The 22715-nt window shown below is 43.1% G+C and overlaps 2 protein-coding genes across 3 annotated transcripts in view; both read left to right on the forward strand.

The window, feature by feature from the left end:
* Nucleotides 1–22715, forward strand: part of LOC118453508 (NACHT, LRR and PYD domains-containing protein 3-like) — a 454485-nt gene that overhangs the window by 411914 nt on the left and 19856 nt on the right. The gene's annotated exons all lie outside the window — the stretch shown is intronic.
* On the forward strand, nt 419–11856 carry LOC148102127 (uncharacterized). Its single transcript, XM_087843557.1, has 7 exons — nt 419–950; nt 7867–7947; nt 8955–9002; nt 9101–9133; nt 9609–9656; nt 9755–9787; nt 11500–11856. Exons 1-7 carry the CDS (start codon nt 419–421, stop codon nt 11757–11759), a joined length of 1035 nt encoding a protein of 344 aa, XP_087699683.1. The 3' UTR covers nt 11760–11856.

Here is a 22715-nt window from a genome sequence, read left to right on the forward strand (position 1 = left end):
TGGCATCGTCCTCCTTTGAAGTTGATGAGCAGGTGACTAATTTTCTGGTGTTGTTATTATTGCAACAAGAACACAGCCGAGTTGTGTGGATGTTGATAGTGAGGGTGTTAGACACAAGTCCTATAGTGTTGGTTAATGTAAGATACCTACATTATGAGGACTGTGTGTGTTTTGGATGCGTAAGTCTATTGAAAGATGGGCTCTCAAGTCTGTGTGTAACAGAGACCCTGCAGTGTATGAAGCTTTCAGGTACATTATTATGAGGACTGTGTGTGGATACTGCCGAGTGTCATGTTGGTTCACACTGGAGAATTAATTTTCACTCAATATTACTTCATTACATTTACCTCATTTATGTCAATAACCAGTGTACCTTCATAACTGTATTGTATAGTCTCAACGTATCTGTGTTGAATGGATGTTAATGTACTTTTGTGTTTGCTTGCACAAGGTTTCAGAGCACCCTGACCGTTCTCAAGGTGATGTGCCCATGGCATCGTCCTCCTTTGAAGTTGATGAGCAGGTTGCTGTACTGTTATCACCAGACATGGTTGAAGCCCTAACGCAGCTCATAAGCAGAAGACTAGAGTGTGGAGTCCCGGAAGAAAACCCCTTCCTCTTTGCAAGACCCAACTGTTTGACTCCTTACAGAGGACAGGACTGTCTCAGGATTTATGCAAATGACTGTGGTGCACAAAGTCCTGAACTCCTTAGGTCAACACAGCTACGCAAGCATGTTGCAACTTTGTCACACGTCTTGAACCTAAAAAATCACGAGCTTGACCAAGTTGCTGACTTTCTAGGCCATGATATCCGTGTCCACAGAGAATTTTACAGACTTCCAGAGGCTACAACCCAGCTGGCAAAAATATCAAAACTACTACTTGCCATGGAGAAAGGGACCCTTGGAAATCTCCAAGGCAAAACATTGGAAGAGATTGAAATTGAAGGTATTTCTAAGTAGATAGTATTTTAAGGTGTCTAGTTTTTAAGCTTTTGAGTGTTCTTAACACAATATATTTAATAACCTTACTTTTACATTAAAGCTGTTAAGAGAAACAAGGAATGTTTGTACCTGCTGTTTAACATCTCCAAAAAGTTGATTCTGTTCATCTGGACATAGCTGAAGTTGATTCTGTTCATCTGGACATAGCTGAAGTTGATTCTGTTCATCTGGACATAGTGTTTTGTGGGAGAAATGTTTCGTCACTCATCCAAGTGACTTCTTCAGTCTCTGCTGACTGCAGGTTTCAATCTTATAAACAGTACATTTGCATAATGACTGAAACCAGCCCACTGAAGGAACAATGGGCTTGGAGGTCAGTCCTTAATCTTAATTATGCAAATTCTCACGACCATTGATCAGCAACCACTGACCAAAACCCACTGATCAAAGACCACTGATCAATGGCCATGAATACCATTCACAGAGAGCTCTTCTGTGTTGTGCCATGCGCTTCGCCAGAGGTTGTTTGGTTTCCCCGATGTATAAATCCTGGCAATCCTCCTGGCACTTAACAGCGTACACTATTTTACTCTGTTTGTGTCGGGGGACCCGATCCTTGGGGTGGACTAGTTTTTGGCGCAGTGTTTTGGGGTTTGAAAGCCACAGAGACCCAGTGTTTAGATAAAATGCGTCTCAACTGCTCCGATACTCCTGACACATATGGGATCACTACAGGTTTTCGTTTGGGCAGCAGTTGTCCTTCTCTCCTGGATTGGCTGGAGCTTTCTTTAGGAGCCGTCCCAGCTTTGACAAAAGTCCAGCTGGGATAACCACATTTACTCAGGGCCTTCCTGATGTGATGTTCTTCTGCCTCCTTGGCCGCTGTGTCAGTGGGGATGGTGTTCGCTCCTAATGACACCCAGTTTGTGCTCCAGTGGATGATGAGAGTCAAACCTTAAATACTGATCCGTATGTGTAGGTTTACGGTACACGTCAGCTTTTAGATGTCCCCCATTACTGATGGAAATCTCAGTCTAAGAAAGCTAACCTGCCACTTTTCATAGCCTCCCTGGTGAATTTCATGTGTCGGTCCACAGAGTTAATGTGATCCGTGAATTGTGGTACGTCCTGAGATTTGATTTTCACCCAGGTGTCATCCACATACCTGAACCAATGGATTGGTGGTGTTCCAGGGTAGGATAGCAAAGCCCTCTTTTCCACTTCTTCCATGTACAAATTGGCCACGATGGGTGAAACTGGGGAGCCCATGGCACACCCATGTTTCTGCCTGTAGAACTGACCCTTGTATGTGAAGTAGGTGGAATGAAGACACAGTTCCAAAAGCAAACACACTTGGTCGATGCTGAGAGTGGTCCTGTTGCTGAGGTTGGTGTCATAATCTCTTACGAACTACCTTCAATGCTTCCGTGACTGGGATGCAAGTGAAGAGAGATGTAACGTCGTACAAGACCATGGTTTCATCTGCCTCCGTAATGACATCTCTCACCCATCCATCCATCTTCATCCGCTTTATCCGAGGCCGGGTCGCAGGGGCAGCAGCCTAAGCAGAGGCCCAGACCTCCCTCTCCCCAGCCACCTCCTCCAGCTTATCCGGGGGAACACCAAGGCGTCCCCAGGCCAGCCGAGAGATATAATCTCTCCAGCGTGTCCTGGCCTGCCCCGGGGCCTCCTCCCGGTGGGACATGCCCGGAACACCTCGCCCAGGAGGCGCCCAGGAGGCATCCTTGTCAGATGCCCGTACCACCTCAGCTGGCACCTTTCAATGTGGAGCAGCAGCGGCTCTACTCTGAGCCCCTCCCGGATGGCCGAACTTCTCACCCTATATCTGAGGGAGAGGCCAGCCACCCTTCGGAGGAAGCTCATTTCTGCTGCTTGTGTCCGCAATCTCGTTCTTTCGGTCACCCTCTTCACCACGACGGACCGGTGAAGCGTCCGCATCACTGCAGCCTCAGCCCCAATCCGTCTGTCAATCTCCGGCTCCCTTCTCCCATCACTCGTGAACAAGACCCCGAGATACTTGAACTCCTCCACTTGGGGCAGGAATTCATCCCCGACCCGGAGTGGGCACTCCACCCTTTTCCGGCTGAGAACCATGGCCTCAGATTTGGAGGTGCTGATCCTCATTCCCGCTGCTTCACCCTCGGCTGCGAACCGTTCCATTGCGAGCTGGAGGCCCTCACCCGATGAAGCCAACAGAACCACATCATCCGCAAAAAGCAGACTTGAGATTCTGAGGCCACCAAAGTGAAAGCCCTCCACTTCTTGGCTGCGCCTAGAAATCCTGTCCTTAAGAGTTATGAACAAAACCGGTGGCAAAGGGCAGCCCTGGCGGAGCCCATCACCCACCGGGAACGAGTCCGACTTACTGCCGGCAACGCGAACCAAGCTCTGACAACGGTTGTATAGGGATCGAATGGCCCGTAATAATTGGCCTGATACACCATACTCCCGCAACACCTCCCACAGGACACCCTGAGGGACACGGTCGAATGCCTTCTCCAAGTCCACAAAACACATGTAGACTGGTTGGGCAAACTCCCATGCACCCTCAAGTATCCTTGAGAGGATAAAGAGCTGGTCCAGTGTTCTGTGACCAGGACGAAAACCGCATTGTTCCTCCTGTGTCCGAGGTTCGACTAGCAGACGAACTCTCCTTTCCAGCACCCTGGCATAGACTTTCCTAGGGAGGCTGAGGAGTGTGAGCCCCCTGTAGTTGGAACACACCCTCCGGTCTCCCTTCTTAAAGATGGGGACCACCACCCCGGTCTGCCAGTCCAGGGGTACTGCCCCTGATCTCCACGCAACATTGTAGAGGCGTGTCAACCAGGACAGCCCTACAACGTCCAGAGCCTTCAGGAACTCGGGGCGGACCACATCAACACCAGGGGCTCTGCCACCAAGGAGTTGTTTAACTGCCTCAGTGACCTCGCCCCCGGAAATTGGTAGGTCATTCCCCTCATCCCCAGACTCTGCTTCCTCCTCGGAAGACGTGTCAGTGGGATTAAGGATGTCCTCGAAGTATTCCTTCCACCGCCTGACAATTTTCTCAGTCGACGTCAGCAGCGCTCTGCCAGCACTATACACAGCGCAGGTAGAGCACCGCATTCCCCTCCTGAGACGCCTGACGATTTGCCAGAATCTCTTCGAGGCAGTCCGAAAGTCTTTTTCCATGGCCTCCCCGAACTCCTCCCACACCCGAGTTTTTGCTTCAGCCACTGCCCGAGCCGCATTCCGCTTGGCCTGTCGATACCTGTCGACTGCCTCCGGAGTCCCACAGGCTAACCAAGCCTGATAGGACTCCTTCTTCAGCCTGGTGGCTCCTTTCACCTCTGGTGTGCACCATTTGGTTAGGTGATTACCACCACGGCAGGCACCAACCACCTTGCGGCCGCAGCTCAATGCAGCAGCTTCGGCAATGGAGACGCTGATCATGGTCCATTCGGACTCAATGTCCCCAGTCTCCCTCGGAATGCTGTTGAAGCTCTGCCGGAGGTGTGCGTTGAAGATCTTGCGGACTGGGGCCTCTGCTAGACGTTCCCAGCACACCCTCACTACGCGTTTAGTAGGGGTGCAACGATACACAAAATTCACGGTTCGGTTCAGTTCGATACTTTGGTGTCACGGTTCGATATTTTTTCGATACAAAAAAAATGTTCATGCCTTTTTATTAATTTGTCATTTATTAAATTTTCACGGCACATTCTGCACCACATCTCTGTGCGTTCATCATTTGTTTGAAGCCAGCTCACCTCCTGCAACCACTTTTCTGAGAATACGCGCTTCTTTTGTGGTTCAGACTCCATTTCTTTGGAGGTGAAGGAACACCAAAATAATTGCTTAAAGGATTTTGCTTCTTCAACATCTTTAAGAGTTCTAAACAAATGTCTGTCCTCCTCCAGAAAATCCTATGTACGCAAACACGCGTTGCAACTTCTTATCTTGTGCGCGTTTTTTATTTTGACAGCGAATGCGCACCTGCGGACCACTTATGTGCAGCCCTGGTTATTTAGCTCGTCATATTGCAGCCACAGAAATTCTTTTGTCCATGAAACCATAAAGCTGCACTTTCTTTTTGCCTTATAGTCTGATTTGTCATAACTTTTCCGTTTTGTGGTAAGCTTTGTTTGGCTGTCACTTCTTCACGCTGACCTGTCTTATTTGGCTCAGCAGAACTAAAATATATATCCTGCTGCTTTTACACATGCACTCACATAACGCTCAGCGATTCTCTGCGCGATCAACCTCTCACATGTTTAAGCTTGCTGCGGGAGATTTCACTTGTCATGTTTGCATAGTAAGCTAACGATTGATAAGATGTCAGAGGAATTGGTGCGCAAATTATCATCACTCACCAATCAGTGCTGTCGCTCTGTATACGCAGTTCGCACGATTGCAAAGTGAAAGCAAAAAACAAGCGCAAATTCAAACGCAATTTCAATATGTCACATATTGACAGTGGCTCACCGATGCCAATGACATAATTACCCAGCTACATTTCCGAAAGAATGCAAAAGCATTGACATATATTTTGCGAGCCCTGTATCTGATTGAGGAATCACTCATCTTTGGAAAAGAGAGTTTATTACAGAGAAATGGCTCTTTCCAAAATAAAAGCTATACTATACGCTTCTTCTGGGCTATATTCTAGGCACCATATTAAATATATCAGGTCCCCATAAGGAGAATCATGTGCTAACGGCTGTCTAAATGACTCGGGTAAAGTTTGTAGCATGCGTGCTTGTTGTTTTTGTCTGCTTCCACTTGTCTTTGCACTAGGATGATGTCGGAGTAAATGTGCAGTCATATTCGTTGTGTTCCCACTAGTGCTGTCAGCGTTAATCTGAAATGAGGTTAACGACACAACACCTCCGTTAACGAGCTACTGCGGATTGCCTTGTGCGTGGGGCTGGACGGCCAACACAACGAGCTAACTGCGCTAACACACTAGTTCCCACCCATGTAATTGAGCATTGCTGGCACATCCAACATACTGTTTTACTTTAATCCATGACGCGCTTACCTTCAGGGTCATACTTCACATGAAAACCAAAATAGTTCCAAACGCCAGATCTGAATGAGGGTGGGGGAGGTTCAATTTGCCATGTTGCAACGAGCTTAGCTTCTGTCTCGCTAGTTTGCCCTGCGCTCAGTGAATCTGCGTTCGACTACTCCGCCTAGGCTGCACTGTCGAGCGCAGATCCACTGAGCGCTCAACACAGACAGCATCGTCAGAAGGGAAGTTGATAAAATAAATTAAAAATGTTGTATTGTTCGATACATATGCGTACCGAACCGAAAGCACTGTATCAAACGGTTCAATATCGATACGAGTATCGTTGCACCCCTAGCATTTAGGTGCACCGGTTCTGTCCAGCGTCCTCTCCTGCCACCTGATCCAACTCACCACCAGGTGGTGATCAGTTGACAGCTCAGCCCCTCTCTTTACCTGAGTGTCCAGAACATATGTTCGCAGGTCTGGTGATACGATTACAAAATCAATCATCGATCTGCGGCCTAGAGCGTCCTGGTGCCACGTGCACTTGTGGACACTCTTATGTTCGAACAAGGTGTTTGTTATGGCCAAACTGTGATTTGCACAGAAGTCCAATAACAAAACACCGCTCGGGTTCAGATCAGGGAGGCCGTTCCTCCCAATCACGCCCCTCCAAGTCTTGCTGTCGTTACCCACGTGAGCATTGAAGTCTCCCAGCAGGACAACAGAGTCTCCAGGTGGAGCACCTTCCTCTCCATGGTGATTTTGGATGCTGGGGGCTTTGCATTGCTGAGACAGGCCAAAACTTTCGTCTGTAGTTGCTATGCTTCCATTTCTGCAATATTGTTGTTACGAATTGCTGTTTCTGTGGCTGTGATCAGCTCCACTAGCGGGATTTGTCCCGGTGTGACAGCAAAATTCAGCCCTTGAGCAAGGATGTTTTTCTCTGTTTCGGTGAGCTGTCTGTCAGACAAATTCTTCACCCACTTGTCCACATCCTCTGTGTCGCATCCTTGTCTCTTCTGGTCACTGAGGACACTCTCCGTATTTTGCCGTGGTTTCCGACGTACAACAAGTAAGTCAAACTTCCTTTGTTGCCTGGTCTTAGACTTCTTGTGCTGTGCTAGACGAGCCTTCTCAGTAAAGTCAAACACCTTTTTAAGAGTATTCTCATCTAGAAGCATTGTCAGTCTCTGTTGGATCCGCTCCTCTTGAGATTTTAGCATGTCCATGGTAAAATTTGTTTGCCTCACCCGTTCATTAAGCAACTGATGCTGTGCCTTCTGGAGGATTTTTGTTGCCCGGAAGCCTTTAACGAAGAGCTCATTTGGAGCTCTTTTAGGAGTAATCCGGTTTTGTCTGCATCTGAGGCTGAATCTCAGGTGGTTCCTGTAATCCACCATCTTACGTGCTGTTTGCTCATACTGACGTACAAGCTTCAGGCCGTCCTTGCCAAAGTGGGTTAAAACGTCTTGATGCATTCAGAATGCCTCGATTCATAATCAAGGAGGGGGCCTAAGGCCATCTTACAGTGCTGTGATTGCAGCCATTCCCCAACTCTCTGTGTATGGTACTCATGGCTATTGATCAGTGGTCTTTGATCAGTGGGTTTTGGTCAGTGGTTGTTGATCAATGGTCATGAGAATTTGCATAATTAAGATTAAGGAACTGACCTCCCAGCCCATTGTTCCTTCAGTGGGCTGGTTTAAGTCATTATGAAAATGTACTGTTTATAAGATTGGGGAAACCTGCAGTAAGCTGAGACTGAAGAAGTCACTTGGATGAGTGACGAAACGTTTTTCCCACAAAACGCTATGTCCAGATGAACAGAATCAACTCTTGGAGATTTACTTACCTGGATGATTGAGAATGCATCAAGATGCTGCTTAACATATTTTTTTGTCAGATAACCTAGACTTGACAGACTCTGGTGAGAGTGAAGACGGCGAGGCTGACAAAGAATACCCACCAGCACAAACAAAAATGGGTAAATGCACCAACAAACAACTCATATTTATGTAGTATTCAGTTGAATGCAATATTGTGAGATGTTTCAGGTATACACAGTTATTTAAAAGGTAGTAGTAAGGATTATATGTGCACTGTAAGTCTTAAGTATTGAAAATGTCTTAATTTGTTTTGGGCTGAGGTTAATACACTGCTTAAGCTATTCTTGACATAGTCATAAAGATTGATGTCTGTCAAATAATGTCACTAAAGAAAGGTCTAACCTGATCAGTACAAAAAATGTAATAGTACTTACATTGATAGTTTTGTGTTGTGATGCTACAGATATCTAGCCAGAGATGTGTGTAAATGAATCAACCACAACGCAACAGAGCATTAATATTGAGCTACACTATTCAACTACAGAAAAGGGAACTAGGCAATTTGTTGAGGTACCTCCAGGGACCTCTGACAGTATTACCCACTTCCTACAGTGTGCCCACTGATGATGATTGTCTTATAACTGGACTGTTGGAGTATTGTGTTTACATTTTTACAAGGTATGCCGAGAACATCTCTTCCGCTTATCCTAACCCCAGCAAGTGCACTTATTGGACTTGGCTGCCCAGTCGATAAGGCGGGACGTTAGCATAGTGGTTAGCACTGTTGCCTCACAGCAAGACGGTCCTGAGTTCATCGGTCCAGGGTCCGCAAACATGGAGTTGTTTTCTCCATGTTTGCGTGGGTTCTCTCGGCATACTTCAGCTTCCTCGCACAGTCCAAAGAAACTGGGGTTAGGTTAATTGGTCACTCTAAATTGCCCATTGATGTGAATGTGATTGCATATAGTTGTTTTTCTCTGTGTTAGTCCTGTGGGAGACTGGCGACCTCAGTCATTTCAGGACTGAGCTATGGACCTGAGGATTACTTGTATTTATGGATGCCTCTCTCCTTGTTAGTGAAAATCATTGTCTTGTTAAAGGAAAGTCTAAACAGGAACAGAAAATGTGACTGCTATATTGAGCTAAAATACTCCTTGTACTATAGGGAGGAGTACTATGCCACCTGTAGAGGAACCTTCAAACACCTCAAACGGTATAACTATCCATCACCCTACATATTGATGGCTCTTCCATGATTACCAAGCCACTCATATTGTTTGTGATATTTTTGTTTTACTTATCTATTTATAGATGTGGACTCGGCTGGAGAAGGCACATCACAAGGTACCACAAGAATAAAATATTTTAAAATATCAAGACATCTTTGAACAACAGACTAGCAAATGGTTATCTCTGTAACAGTGTTTGACGGGATTTTTGATGTCTTTCATCTTTGTAGATGGCTTTTATGTTTTATTTCTAGTAAAATGCTTTCTAGTTTTGGGAAATGCAGTTAAGATTACTTTGAAAAGACACAATGCTTATTCAAATTCAGAATGAATAAACAGGTGTGTCCAAAGTTTTAACTGGTACTGCAGATATATCATGACAATTCACTGATATGCCAGCTGAAGAAATGGTCAATGTAACTTTAAACTTCTTCAGTCATTTTAGGACTGAGCTATGGACCTGAGGATTACTTGTATTTATGGGTGCCTCTCTCCTTGTTAGTGAAAATTATTTTCGTGTTAAAGGAAAGTCTAAACAGGAACAGAAAATGTGACTGCTATATTGAGCTAAAATACTCCTTGTACTATAGGGAGGGGTACTATGCCACCTGTAGAGGAACCTCCAAACACCTCAAACGGTATAACTATCCACCACCCTGCATATTGATGGCTCTTCCATGATTACCAAGCCACTCATGTTGTTTGTGATATTTTTGTTTTACTTTTCTATTTACAGATGTGGACTCGGCTGGAGAAGGCACATCACAAGGTACCACAAGAATAAAATATTTTAAAATATCAAGACACCTTTGAACAGATTCTTTGAACAACAGACTAGCAAATGGTTATCTCTGTAACAGTGTTTGACAAGATCTGATATGAAAGTTTGGTCAATATGACATGCCAGAATTTTACAAACATTGCATAGTTCATGACTAATATCCAGTATGACCTTAAAGTTGGCATGAGGAATTTTCTTCTCAGGTTCAACATTAGAATACTTTTCTTATTTTGGTTCTTATTTCAGTTTTGGGATTTGAAAGCCACAGAGACGTTATCTTTTAAGAAAATCCGTATCAGCTGTTCTTGTCCTTCTTCGCTCCTGGATTGGCTGGAGCGTTCTTTAGGTGCCTTCCCAGGTTTGACAAAAGTCCAGCTGGGATAACCTCATTTACTCGGGGCCTTCTTGATGTCATGTTCTTGTGCTTCCCTGGCCGCTGTGTCTTTGCTCTTTTTCGTAATATCTTGATGACGCCCAAGTTGTGCTCCAGTGGATGGTGAGAGTAAAGCCTTAAATACTGATCTGTCTGCATAGGTTTACAGTACACATCGACTTGAAAGTTGGCTCACTTAAAGCTCCAGTAAACTCAGCTTAAATACTAATATTGCATATTAATACTTACCATTAATCATCTTCAAAAGCCTGATTAACAGTTCAAATGTTCATAACTATTCGAAAACAAAGATGGGAAACTGCTTATCTTGCTTTTTAAACCATATATGAAAACTACATTGGCATGTTAGATCACCTTTTGATTGAAATCTTTTTATTTTTATTTTAAGAGACAATATGAGAGTTTATTGTCAGTGTTGGTGATTCTGTAAATGTGTACATCTTTAAACTAATATTTTTTTGCACGAGTTATTTCTGACTCAAATGTTTTTTAATCTCCCATGTTTCACGGTTTTTATCAAATGAGAAAGAGGTTTCATGTGAGTCATCTTGTTTTGCTGAGTATGACATCAGAGTAGACTGTCCTACATTGTCTTCGGAACAGATTGTTTTGACTTTCAGAGGAATGGAAACAAATGTGTGCCTTACATCACTGGATCTTGAATGAGTCCTCAAAGTATCCTGGATATCTTTAGAGTTTTCATTAATGCTGGTTGTATCTGATCACCCAGAACTTGTCATAATGCCAGGTCTGAACTGGGCTACTGTTACAGTACAAAATCACATGAGAATAAGAGTGGTGGAAATGAGGAATAATTTGCTTGACAAACTAAGTGAAAAGATCAGAGGACAAAGCTGAAGTAATGGGTTGAACCTGGATTCTGCATGATTGGAAGTAGAGGACAATAAAGGAGGACATGATGAAACTGGATGGGAACTAATGTCACTTTGTAATTGGGTGTCCCGTGGCATTCACATAGTTAGAAGTTCTATCTTTAATAGTTTTCTTTGAGTTAATGTTTTTGCAGGAAAGAACGAGCTAGATCTTCTAATCAGAATATAGCTTTTAAGACACTGTATTTATCTAACATGGCAAAAAGCCAAACCCCCGTGTAAATCTAAAGCCCCACAGCTATTTAAACCAAGTTAAAAAATGCTGTGGTTAATGCCTGGACTTCTTTTTGATATGTGTACCATGAAATGGATTTGATGTTTACATCCATATTGTTCTTGAAGAGTAACTTTATAATAACTTAATAATTAACAAATCAAAAGTAAGCTGATCTTATTTTCTCTCCCCCTTGTAGCATTCCCTGGAAATGGCGCAGAAGGGGAAAATCCTCGAAGGAGACAAAAATGTCCATGGTCTCCCAAAGAGATTGCAGCAGTCATGAGACATTTCCGTGGGCACATTGCAAATGGGAAACTAGCCACTGTGACAGAAATCAAACAGTGTAAAAATGCTGAACGTCCTGTATTAGACAGTCGCTCTGTTCAAAATGTGAGAGACTTCGTCAGGAACCGCGGCATAACTCTAAAAAAAAAGGAACAGCCGCTAAACGATTAATCAAGTTACAAAAATATATACACAGATGTTTGACATATATGTCATGTTTGCAAAAAGCACGTGTTCTTGTTGAAATAAACTTGAGTATTCACCATCAGATTGGCTATTATTTATATATATATATATATATATATATATATATATATATATATATATATATATATATATATATATATATATATATATATATATATAAAATTTTTTTGTCTCTAAAGACCGTACTTAAAGGGAACATGATATGTGAAAAGCACCTTTTCTGTGCTTGAGCATGTATCTTATTACCAATTCAAGAACTCTGAAGATACACAACCCTGGAACCTTTTCTTTTGGAACTGAATATTTGTCTTTCAGTGAGGCTTTCTTATACTGAGGGGAAAAGTTCCTAAAAGCAAATTCTCATCAGCAGTTGTATAACTCAAATTAAGGAAGATATGTGCTTAATGTAAATGCATAATATACCAACTAGGAAATGTAACCTTTAATTGCTAGCCTTTAACAGAGAAGACCTGTAAATTCATGGTTGAAAAGTTACCTTTGGAACTCTTATCCCTGTATTGCTTTGACTTGAGCATTAGACATTTCATAAAGACTATAGGGAATTCACATTATAAATATGTGATGGCTCCAATACAAATCTAAGAATAAGGTTTGTCTTTGCAAATTGCATTGAGCTAGTTCTCAAATTCAGGTCTTTGTGTTTTGTGATGTTCGATTTTTGTCATAAGACCACGTTTTGTTAACTATTAATTTTAATATGCAGTAGTAGTGTTTGAGTTTAGCCATGTCCCACTTATTCATTTTTGGCCCTATAATATACTTTGGTGACAGGTATGTGTGTTGTATAGCCAGTGTCCTTACAAATCCTGTTGGGTGTTAAAATGTCTAATATTTTCATAGGCGGGGCTTCTCACCTAATTATCTATGTCCTGATAAGGTTGCAAAAAAACAGGTTCTTATATCTCTAGTTGTGTTGCGTGTATAGGAACTTTGAAGTGAGATCTGTGCTCTGTGGCTCAAAACAGATTTTTTGACGTATTCAGCATCTCTCAGGGGCAAGCGGAAAGTGGTGTCCCCATAGTCCACCACCTGGGCTGGTTTGGAAAAAGTGTCCTTGCAATACATAGAAACCCGTATATGTGTCTGTGTGTGTGTCTGTGTGTCTGTGTGTGTGTGTGTGTGTGTGTGTGTGTGTGCGTGTGCATGTGTGTGGTGTCTGTGTGTGTGTCTGTGTGTCTGTGTGTGTGTGTGTGTGTGTGTGTGTGTGTGTGTGTGTGTGTGTGTGTGTGTGTGTGTTTGTGTCCATGGTTCCTCCACAGAGTGGACCAGCAGAGCTCAGAGGTTCCCAGTGGTCAGTCTGCCCAGCAGCATCAAACACAGCTGGACTCCATATTTATGGTCTGTACATGTACAACAACTACTTTATTATTATTAATAATACATTTATTTATAGGTCCCTTTCAGAACACCACAGGACTCTGTGGACTAAATGTCCAAAAGAAACAAACTTTGACTGCTGGCTCGGTCTCTGTGCACAGAAAATCTGCATTGCACACAAAAAAAATCCACCTGAATTGAAATTAAAGTAAATAGGTTAAGAATTCTGTTTTGCAGTGTTAGTCAGTGACTGGCTGCTCCTGTATGGGATCAGAACGATTCCACCTTATCCCATAGTCCAGCCAATGATGCGATTCACATTCGTATATACGCAGCTAATCAACGTGGTTGACAGGCTATGACAGTGTCCTTATGTGCTGACACCGGTGTTTTAGCAAAGCGGCTGATGTGGAGTGAAGCCACGTTAATGACAACGTGTACAACCATTGGAGTTGGTTTGGTTGTTTGGTTTTCTTCCTGAATAATATTGTTGTTTATATTTACTGCGGGAAGAAACGGTAAAAACAGCGTTTCATAAGGAAAGCGCTCTCCACCTGTGAGCAAAGATGAAACCAAAACACCCCACCCTTTCCTATTGGTCGAAAAAAGTACCATGCCGACCAATCAAAACATGATATGGCAACATGGCATTTAGTTGTTTAGGGAGGGGGAAGTTTTAGAAGTGACGGCGTGTTTGAGATGTGAGAGATTTGTGACGTTTAGCACAAATCTTGTGTAGTTAGTGTGTAGTTAGTGTGTAGTTAGTGTGTGGTTAGTGTGTAGTTAGTGTGTAGTTAGTGTGTAGTTAGTGTGTGGTTAGTGTGTAGTGTAGTCAATAGTGTTGTTGTGTGTGTCAGAACAATGAGGCGACTGCTGAGTGTTACAGGTGTTACAGCAGTGACACATCTGCTGCTGTCAGGCCTGCAGGTATCAGGCTGTTGTTCTCCTTCGGCACAAATAATTTGTGTGGCATCAGATTTGATGCAGAACAGCTGATTGTTCTGTAAATAGTTTGAAATGTTTATTTAAAAAACGCCTTGGCTGCATTTTTAGGTGAACAGCTACAAAACACTTTGTTTTACCTTTTTGAAGAAGTAACTATATAATTAATTGCCCAGCACTGGTCATTATATCCTGTATTTTGCATCCAGAGTTACAGACTCTCTCCCAGACCACAGACTCATAATGCAAGTCAGAGCTTAATAATAAATAAAAAAATAAATAAAGTTGTGTTTTCATAATTGGAGTTCAAGTTATTTTTTTACTTCCAATAGTGTTAACATACTACACAGGTCATGAACAAGGTTGTTTTTAATTTTCATTGTAAGTGGGCTAAAGCAGTTAATTAAAAGTAGTCTAACATAAATGCTGTAATTTGATTACTTTAATAAACATGTAACTTGGATGGATTCGATGCTGGCGTGACCACAGTGCACACGTCTGCAGTTGCTCACAGTGGTCCAAGGGACGCTCAGGGAGTTTGTGTGTTCAGACACATGAAAAATTAGAGGCAACATTGATCACAGGGAAACATTTTAAACATCGAGGCTTTAAACAGAAACCAAAGTGAAACAGTTTGTAGTTGAGATCAGTGAGAATGAAGCTGAATAACTGTTTCTTCAATAACTTTGAGCAATAAATGACAAATATGATGGAAATTAGGAGCATTAACACTTACTAATGATGTGAGTTGACACTCGGCTATATTGAGACGACCACATTAGGTGGTCCTCAACTGTAATGGAAACCAGTGGATCCAGTCCAGTCGTGGCGACCTGTTGTGAGTCGATCTGAGCAGCTACTAATGGAAACGGAGCCATAGATGTGTTTGTGCTTAATAACAATGAATCACAGGATTTTTACATTACTGTTAAAATCTCATGTTGTTTGTTAAAGTGTTGTTAAAGATGGTGACAGATGTACCCTTAGGCCCCTCCTCCATTCAGAGATGGTCTTTCCCTTTTCACATAAATGGCCTCCTTGACTCCGCCCTCAAACCAGCGTTCACATTTCCTCAGGACCTTCTTGATGTTGTGTAGACTGAAGTTCAGAGTGGTGGCTCATTCATAAATATTCTGTTCCAGCTGCTGGAGGACAACATCATCACTTTTGTGAAGAACGAGCTGAAGAAGATCCAGAAGGCTCTGAATCCAAATAAGCCCCAGTGCTTGGAGTTTCAGAGGGAGGATGATGAGCAGAGGAGCAGCAGAGAGGCATTTGTGAAGATCACAGTGGACTTCCTGAGGAGAATGAAGCAGGAGGAGCTGGCTGACCGTCTGCAGAGACGTAAGAGGACTTCTATAAAGATTTAAAGTTTTGGATAAATGAACATTTTCCAGAGATGGAAGATGTAGCAACATGTTTTAAAGATTAGTTTTTTTTGGAATTGAGTGTTTATTTTTCTTCTCATTCAGAACTTCAGGCTGCAGTTTGTCCCCGAAACCTTAAATCTGCACTGAAGAAGAAGTTCGAGTGTGTGTTTGAGGGCATCGCTAAAGCAGGAAACCCAACCCTTCTGAATCAGATCTACACAGAGCTCTACATCACAGAGGGAGGGACTGCAGAGGTCAATGATGAACATGAGGTCAGACAGATTGAAACAGCATCCAGGAAATCAGACAGACCAGAAACAACAATCAGACAAGAAGACATCTTTAAAGCCTCACCTGGAAGAGATGAACCAATCAGAACAGTGCTGACAAAGGGAGTGGCTGGCATTGGGAAAACAGTCTTAACACAGAAATACAGCCTGGACTGGGCTGAAGACAAAGCCAACCAGGACATCCAGTTCATATTTCCATTCACTTTCAGAGAGCTGAACGTGCTGAAAGAGGAAAAGTTCAGCTTGGTGGGACTTGTTCATCACTTCTTTACTGAAACCAAAGAAGCAGGAATCTGCAGCTTTGAAGACTTCCAGGTTGTGTTCATCTTTGATGGTCTGGATGAGTGTCGACTTCATCTGGACTTCCACAAAACTACAATCCTAACTGACCCTAGAAAGTCCACCTCAGTGGATGCGCTGCTGATAAACCTCATCAGGGGGAAACTGCTTCCCTCTGCTCGCCTCTGGATAACCACACGACCGGCAGCAGCCAATCAGATCCCTCCTGTCTGTGTTGGCATGGTGACAGAGGTCAGAGGATTCACTGACCCACAGAAGGAGGAGTACTTCAGGAAGAGATTCAGAGATGAGGAGCAGGCCAGCAGGATCGTCTCCCACATCAAGACATCACGAAGCCTCCACATCATGTGCCACATCCCAGTCTTCTGCTGGATCACTGCTACAGTTCTGGAGGATGTGCTGGAAACCAGAGAGGGAGGAGAGCTGCCCAACACCCTGACTGAGATGTACATCCACTTCCTGGTGGTTCAGGCCAAAGTGAAGAAGGTCAAGTATGATGGAGGAGCTGAGACAGATCCACACTGGAGTCCAGAGAGCAGGAAGATGATGGAGTCTCTGGGAAAACTGGCGTTTGATCAGCTGCAGAAAGGAAACCTGATCTTCTATGAATCAGACCTGACAGAGTGTGGCATCGATATCAGAGCAGCCTCAGTGTACTCAGGAGTGTTCACACAGATCTTTAAAGAGGAGAGAGGACTGTACCAGGACAAGGTGTTCTGCTTCATCCATCTGAGTGTTCAGGAGTATCTGGCTGCTCTTCATGTCCATCTGACCTTCATAAACTCTGGACTCAATCTGCTGGAAGAACAACAAACAACCTCTACATGGTCTAAACTATTTAACAAACTAAAACTTCAATCTCTCCACCAGAGTGCTGTGAACAAGTCCTTAGAGAGTCCAAATGGACACCTGGACTTGTTCCTCCGCTTCCTCCTGGGTCTTTCACTGCAGACCAATCAGACTCTCCTACGAGGTCTGCTGACACAGACAGGAAGTAGCTCACAGACCAATCAGGAAACAGTCAAGTACATCAAGAAGAAGCTCAGTAAGAATCTGTCTGCAGAGAAAAGCATCAATCTGTTCCACTGTCTGAATGAACTGAATGATCGTTCTCTAGTGGAGGAGATCCAACAGTCCCTGAGATCAGGACGTCTCTCCACAGATAAACTGTCTCCTGCTCAGTGGTCAGCTCTGGTCTTCATCTTACTGTCATCAGAAAAAGATCTGGATGCGTTTGACCTGAAGAAATACTCTGCTTCCGAGGAGGTTCTTCTGAGGCTGCTGCCAGTGGTCAAAGCCTCCAACAAAGCTCTGTGAGTACATTTGTACTCATGTCTTTACTTTTAACATCCAACTGTGTCAGTAATTTATTTCACCAGACTTTCTGTCTTTTTATGAATTTGTATCCTAAAGTTATGGGATTTCTCCAATACAACTGTAACCTCTTTGATGCCTCCAGAACTCGGTGTACTCGAGTCGCTGAATCCACCATAAACTCTGATCATCACTGCTGCTGTTATGTTATCAGTGTTTGTTTAAACACTTAGGCTGCATGTGCCTAATGTTGTGATACTTTATATTCACATGCATGCTCCTAGATACATTTCTACTGCAGGTCTATTTTTAGTCACAAATGTTGGTGAAACACTTGCTTTTACATGCATGGTGGGTCCTGCATTAAAGAAAACATTTGAATTACTCAGTGAATCCTGGCAGCCAGAGAAACATCCTTAGTTCCACTTTAAACTAAACTCTGCTTCGGTCTTCCACAGTGTGTTTGTTGTTTCTTTGTTGTTGTTGGCCTGCTCTCTCCTCTCACTCCAATCTGGTTGCAGCAGATGTTTGTCCCTCCCTGAACCTGCAGACTTGGGTGCAGCACCTCAGTTTATCTTCAGTTTGAAACCAGCTGTTTTAGCTATATCCCCTCAAGCACAGCTTCCCTGGTTATCTCTGCTGTGGTTGCTATAAAATATAATCTTGATTTAAAAAAAACAAAACAAAATCTCAAGTCAGACTTGATGCCATTTATTGGCAGCACGGTGCCTGTTTGTCAGTCTTTGATGATAAACTGCAGTCTAAAGCAAACCTTCTGACTTTATTGACTTTATGCATGTATATATTCTTCCTGTTCACCTTGGACACACAACAGCTCTCTGTTTGTTATGATTCAATTCAATTCAATTCAATTCAATTCAATTTTATTTATATAGCGCCAAATCACAACAAATGTCGCCTCAAGGCGCTTCATAGATACAGAGAAAAGCCCAACAATCATATGACCCCCTATGAGCAAGCACTTTGGCGACAGTGGGAAGGAAAAACTCCCTTTTAACAGGAAGAAACCTCCGGCAGAACCAGGCTCAGGGAGGGGCGGCCATCTGCTGCGACCGGTTGGGGTGAGAGAAGGAAGACAGGATAAAAGACATGCTGTGGAAGAGAGACAGAGATTAATAACAGATATGATTCAATACAGAGAGGTCTGTTAACACATAGTGAGTGAGAAAGGTGACTGGAAAGGAAAAACTCAATGCATCATGGGAATCCCCCGGCAGCCTACATCTATTGCAGCATAACTAAGGGAGGATTCAGGGTCACCTGGTCCAGCCCTAACTATATGCTTTAGCAAAAAGGAAAGTTTTAAGCCTAATCTTAAAAGTAGAGATAGTGTCTGTCTCCCGAATCCAAACTGGAAGCTGGTTCCACAGAAGAGGGGCCTGAAAACTGAAGGCTCTCCCTCCCATTCTACTTTTAAATACTCTAGGAACAACAAGTAGGCCTGCAGAGCGAGAGCGAAGTGCTCTAATAGGGTGATATGGTACTACAAGGTCATTAAGATAAGATGGGGCCTGATTATTTAAGACCTTGTATGTGAGGAGCAGGATTTTGAATTCAATTCTGGATTTAACAGGAAGCCAATGAAGGGAAGCCAAAACAGGAGAAATATGCTCTCTCTTTCTAGTCCCTGTCAGTACTCTTGCTGCAGCATTTTGGATTAACTGAAGGCTTTTCAGTGAGTTTTTTGGACATCCTGATAATAATGAATTGCAGTAGTCCAGCCTGGAAGTAATAAATGCATGAACTAGTTTTTCAGCGTCACTCTGAGACAGGATATTTCTAATTTTAGAGATGTTGCGCAAATGGAAGAACGCAGTCTTACATATTTGTTTAATATGTGCGTTGAAGGACATATCCTGGTCAAAAATGACTCCAAGGTTCCTCACAGTGTTACTGGAGGCCAAGGTAATGCCATCCAGAGTAAGAATCTGGTTAGATACCAAATTTCTAAGCTTTTCAGCGCCGAGTACAATGACCTCAGTTTTATCTGAGTTGAGAAGCAGAAAGTTAGTGGCCATCCAAGTCTTTATGTCTTTAAGACATTCCTGCAGTTTAACTAATTGGTGTGTGTTATCTGGCTTCATGGACAGATAGAGCTGGGTGTCATCTGCATAGCAGTGAAAATGTATGCTATGTCTTCTAATGATGCTGCCTAGGGGAAGCATGTATAATGTAAACAGAATTGGTCCTAGCACTGAACCCTGTGGAACTCCATAATTAACCTCAGTGTGTGAAGAGGACTCTCCATTTACATGCACAAATTGGAGTCTATTAGATAGATATGATACAAACCACTGCAGTGCAATACCTGTAATACCTACAGCATGTTCTAATCGCTCTAATAGAATATTATGGTCAACAGTATCGAATGCTGCACTAAGGTCAAGAAGGACAAGCACAGAGATGAGTCCACTGTCAGAGGCCATAAGAAGATCATTTGTAACCTTCACTAAAGCTGTTTCTGTGCTGTGATGAGCTCTGAAACCCGACTGAAACTCTTCAAATAAACCATTCCTCTGCAGATGATCTGTTAGCTGTTTGACAACTACTCTTTCAAGGATTTTTGATATGAAAGGAAGGTTGGAGATTGGCCTATAATTAGCTAAGACTGCTGGGTCTAGAGATGGCTTTTTGAGTAAAGGTTTAACTGCAGCCACCTTGAAGGCCTGTGGTACATAGCCGATTATTAGAGATAGGTTGATCATATATAAGATCGAAGAATTAATCAATGGCAGAACTTCTTTGAGCAGTTTTGTAGGAATGGGGTCTAAAAGACACGTTGATGGTTTGGAGGAAGTAATTATTGACGTTAACTCAGAAAGATCGATTGGAAAAAAAGAGTCTAACTTAACATCAATGGAACTAAGAGTAGCTGTAGATAATATTACATCTGTAGGATGATTATTGGTAATTTTTTCTCTAATGATAAAAATTTTATTTGTGAAGAAGTTCATGAAGTCATCACTAGTTAACGTTAAAGGGATGGTTGGCTCAAAAGAGCTCTGGCTTTTTGTCAGCCTGGCTACAGTGCTGAAGAGAAACCTGGGGTTGTTCTTATTTTCTTCAATCAGTGACGAATAGTAAGCTGTTCTGGCTTTGCGGAGGGCTTTCTTATAAAGCAACAAACTATTTCTCCAGGCTAAATGATGATCCTCTAAATTTGTGACACGCCATTTCCTCTCCAGATTACGAGTCGTCTGCTTGAGGGTACGTGTTTGAGAATTATACCACGGGGTCATGTACTTCTGATTAGAGACCTTAGTTTTCACTGGAGCTACAGTATCCAGAGTCGTACGTAGTGAGGAGGTGAAATTATTAACAAGATAATCGACCTCTGTTGGGGTAGCGTTCAGATAGCTGCTCTGCTCTGTGTTGGTACAGGGCATTGACGATGATAACAGTGGCTGGATTATATTCTTAAACTTAGTTACAGCGCTTTCAGAAAGACATCTACTTTGATAAAGTCCACTCTCCACAGCTGCGTAATCAATTATTGTAAATGTAAATTTTATCAAGAAATGATCAGACAGGAGAGGGTTTTCAGGAAACACTGTTAAATGTTCAGTTTCTATGCCATATGTTAAAACCAGATCTAGAGTGTGATTAAAGTGGTGGGTGGGTTCTTTTACATTTTGAGAGAAACCAATTGAGTCTAACAACAGATTAAATGCCATGTTGAGGCTGTCATTTTTAGCATCTACATGGATGTTAAAATCACCCACAATAATTATTTTATCTGAGCTCAGAACTAAATCAGATATAAAGTCTGAGAAATCAGACAGAAACTCTGTGTAAGGCCCAGGTGGACGATAGATGATAACAAGTAAGACTGGTTTCTGAGTTTCACAGCTGGGGTGGATAATGTTAAGCATCAGGCTTTCAAATGAATTAAAAGTCTGTCTTGGTCTTTCATTAATTAATAGACTGGTGTGAAAAATTGCTGCCACACCGCCCCCTCGACCTGTGCTTCGAGATTTCTGGTAGTTAGAATGACTCGGGGGTGTTGATTCATTTAAGCTAACATAATCATCCTGCTGCAACCAGGTTTCTGTAAGGCAGAGTAAATCAATTTGTTGATCATTTATTAAGTCATGTACTAACAGAGACTTGGAAGAGAGAGACCTAATATTTAATAATCCACATTTCACTGTTTTACTCTTTGGTTCAGATGTGGATACTGTATTGTTCTTTCTTTGTAAATGTTTAAGTTGTTTGTTGCTGGTTTTTAGTTTGTTTTTTGTCTTTTTGGAAGCTGACACAGTCTCTATGGAGATGGGTTTTTGGGGGGGTAGCAGGAGGAGAGAAGCTGCAGAGAGGCGTGTAAGACTGCAACTCTGCTTCCTGGTCCCAACTCTGGATAGTCATGTTTTGAGGGGTTTAATAAATTTGTCCATATTTCTAGAAATGAGAGCTGCTCCATCCAAAGTGGGATGGATGCCATCTCTCCTAACAAGACCAGGTTTCCTCCAGAAGGTTTGCCAATTATCTATGAAGCCCACATCGTTTCTGGGACACCACTCAGACAGCCAGCAATTTAAGGAGAACATGCGGCTAAACATGTCACTCCTGGTCTGATTGGGGAGGGGACCAGAGAAAACTACAGAGTCCGACATTGTTTTGGCAAAGTTGCACACCGATTCAATATTGATTTTAGTGACCTCCGATTGGCGTAACCGGGTGTCATTACTGCCGACGTGAATTATGATTTTATTGAATTTACGTTTACCCTTAGCCAGCAGTTTTAAATTTCCTTCAATGTCGCCTGCTCTGGCCCCTGGAAGACAATTGACTATGGTTGCCGGTGTCTCTAGCTTCACATGTCTGAGAACAGAATCACCAATTACCAGAGTTTGACCCCCAGCGGGTGTGTCACCGAGTGGGGAAAAACGGTTAGACACATGAACGGGTTGGTGGTGTACCTGGGGCTTCTGTTTAGGACTACGCTTCCTCCTCACCGTTACCCAGCCTTTCCCCAGCTGCTTGGGGTCTGCCGGGGAACAGCTAGCGGGGCCTACGCTATCTTCGGCTGCACCAGCTACAGGGGCCTGGCTAGCTAAGGGTGAGTGCAAGGTGCGAAGCCGAGTCTCCAGATCAGTAATCCTGGCCTCCAGAGCTGCAAATATGCTACATTTGTTACAGATATCATTACCGCTAAAGGAGGCCGAGGAGTAACTAAACATCTGACACAATGAGCAAGAAAGTGCAGAAGGGACAGGTGAAGTAGCCATGGTGCTAACGGGTCGGCTACGAGCTAAGCTAGCGAAACAGTACAGAGACAGTGAGTGACAGTGAGTGAATACTTTGGCTATAAATTAGGTAGTGAGTACACAGAAAGTGTGCTTCGG

Source organism: Neolamprologus brichardi, chromosome 7 (genome assembly GCF_056152115.1).
Source record: "Neolamprologus brichardi isolate AB-2024 chromosome 7, ASM5615211v1, whole genome shotgun sequence".
NCBI classification, from domain to species: domain Eukaryota; kingdom Metazoa; phylum Chordata; class Actinopteri; order Cichliformes; family Cichlidae; genus Neolamprologus; species Neolamprologus brichardi.

Coding starts and splice junctions, on each gene's coding strand:
- LOC148102127 (XM_087843557.1), top strand. CDS start 419: ATGTTAATGTACTTTTGTGTTTGCTTGCACAAGGTTTCAGAGCACCCT. Junction 9,003..9,100: donor ACCTTCAAACACCTCAAACG/GTATAACTATCC, acceptor ATCTATTTATAG/ATGTGGACTCGGCTGGAGAA. Junction 9,134..9,608: donor TGGAGAAGGCACATCACAAG/GTACCACAAGAA, acceptor CTTGTACTATAG/GGAGGGGTACTATGCCACCT.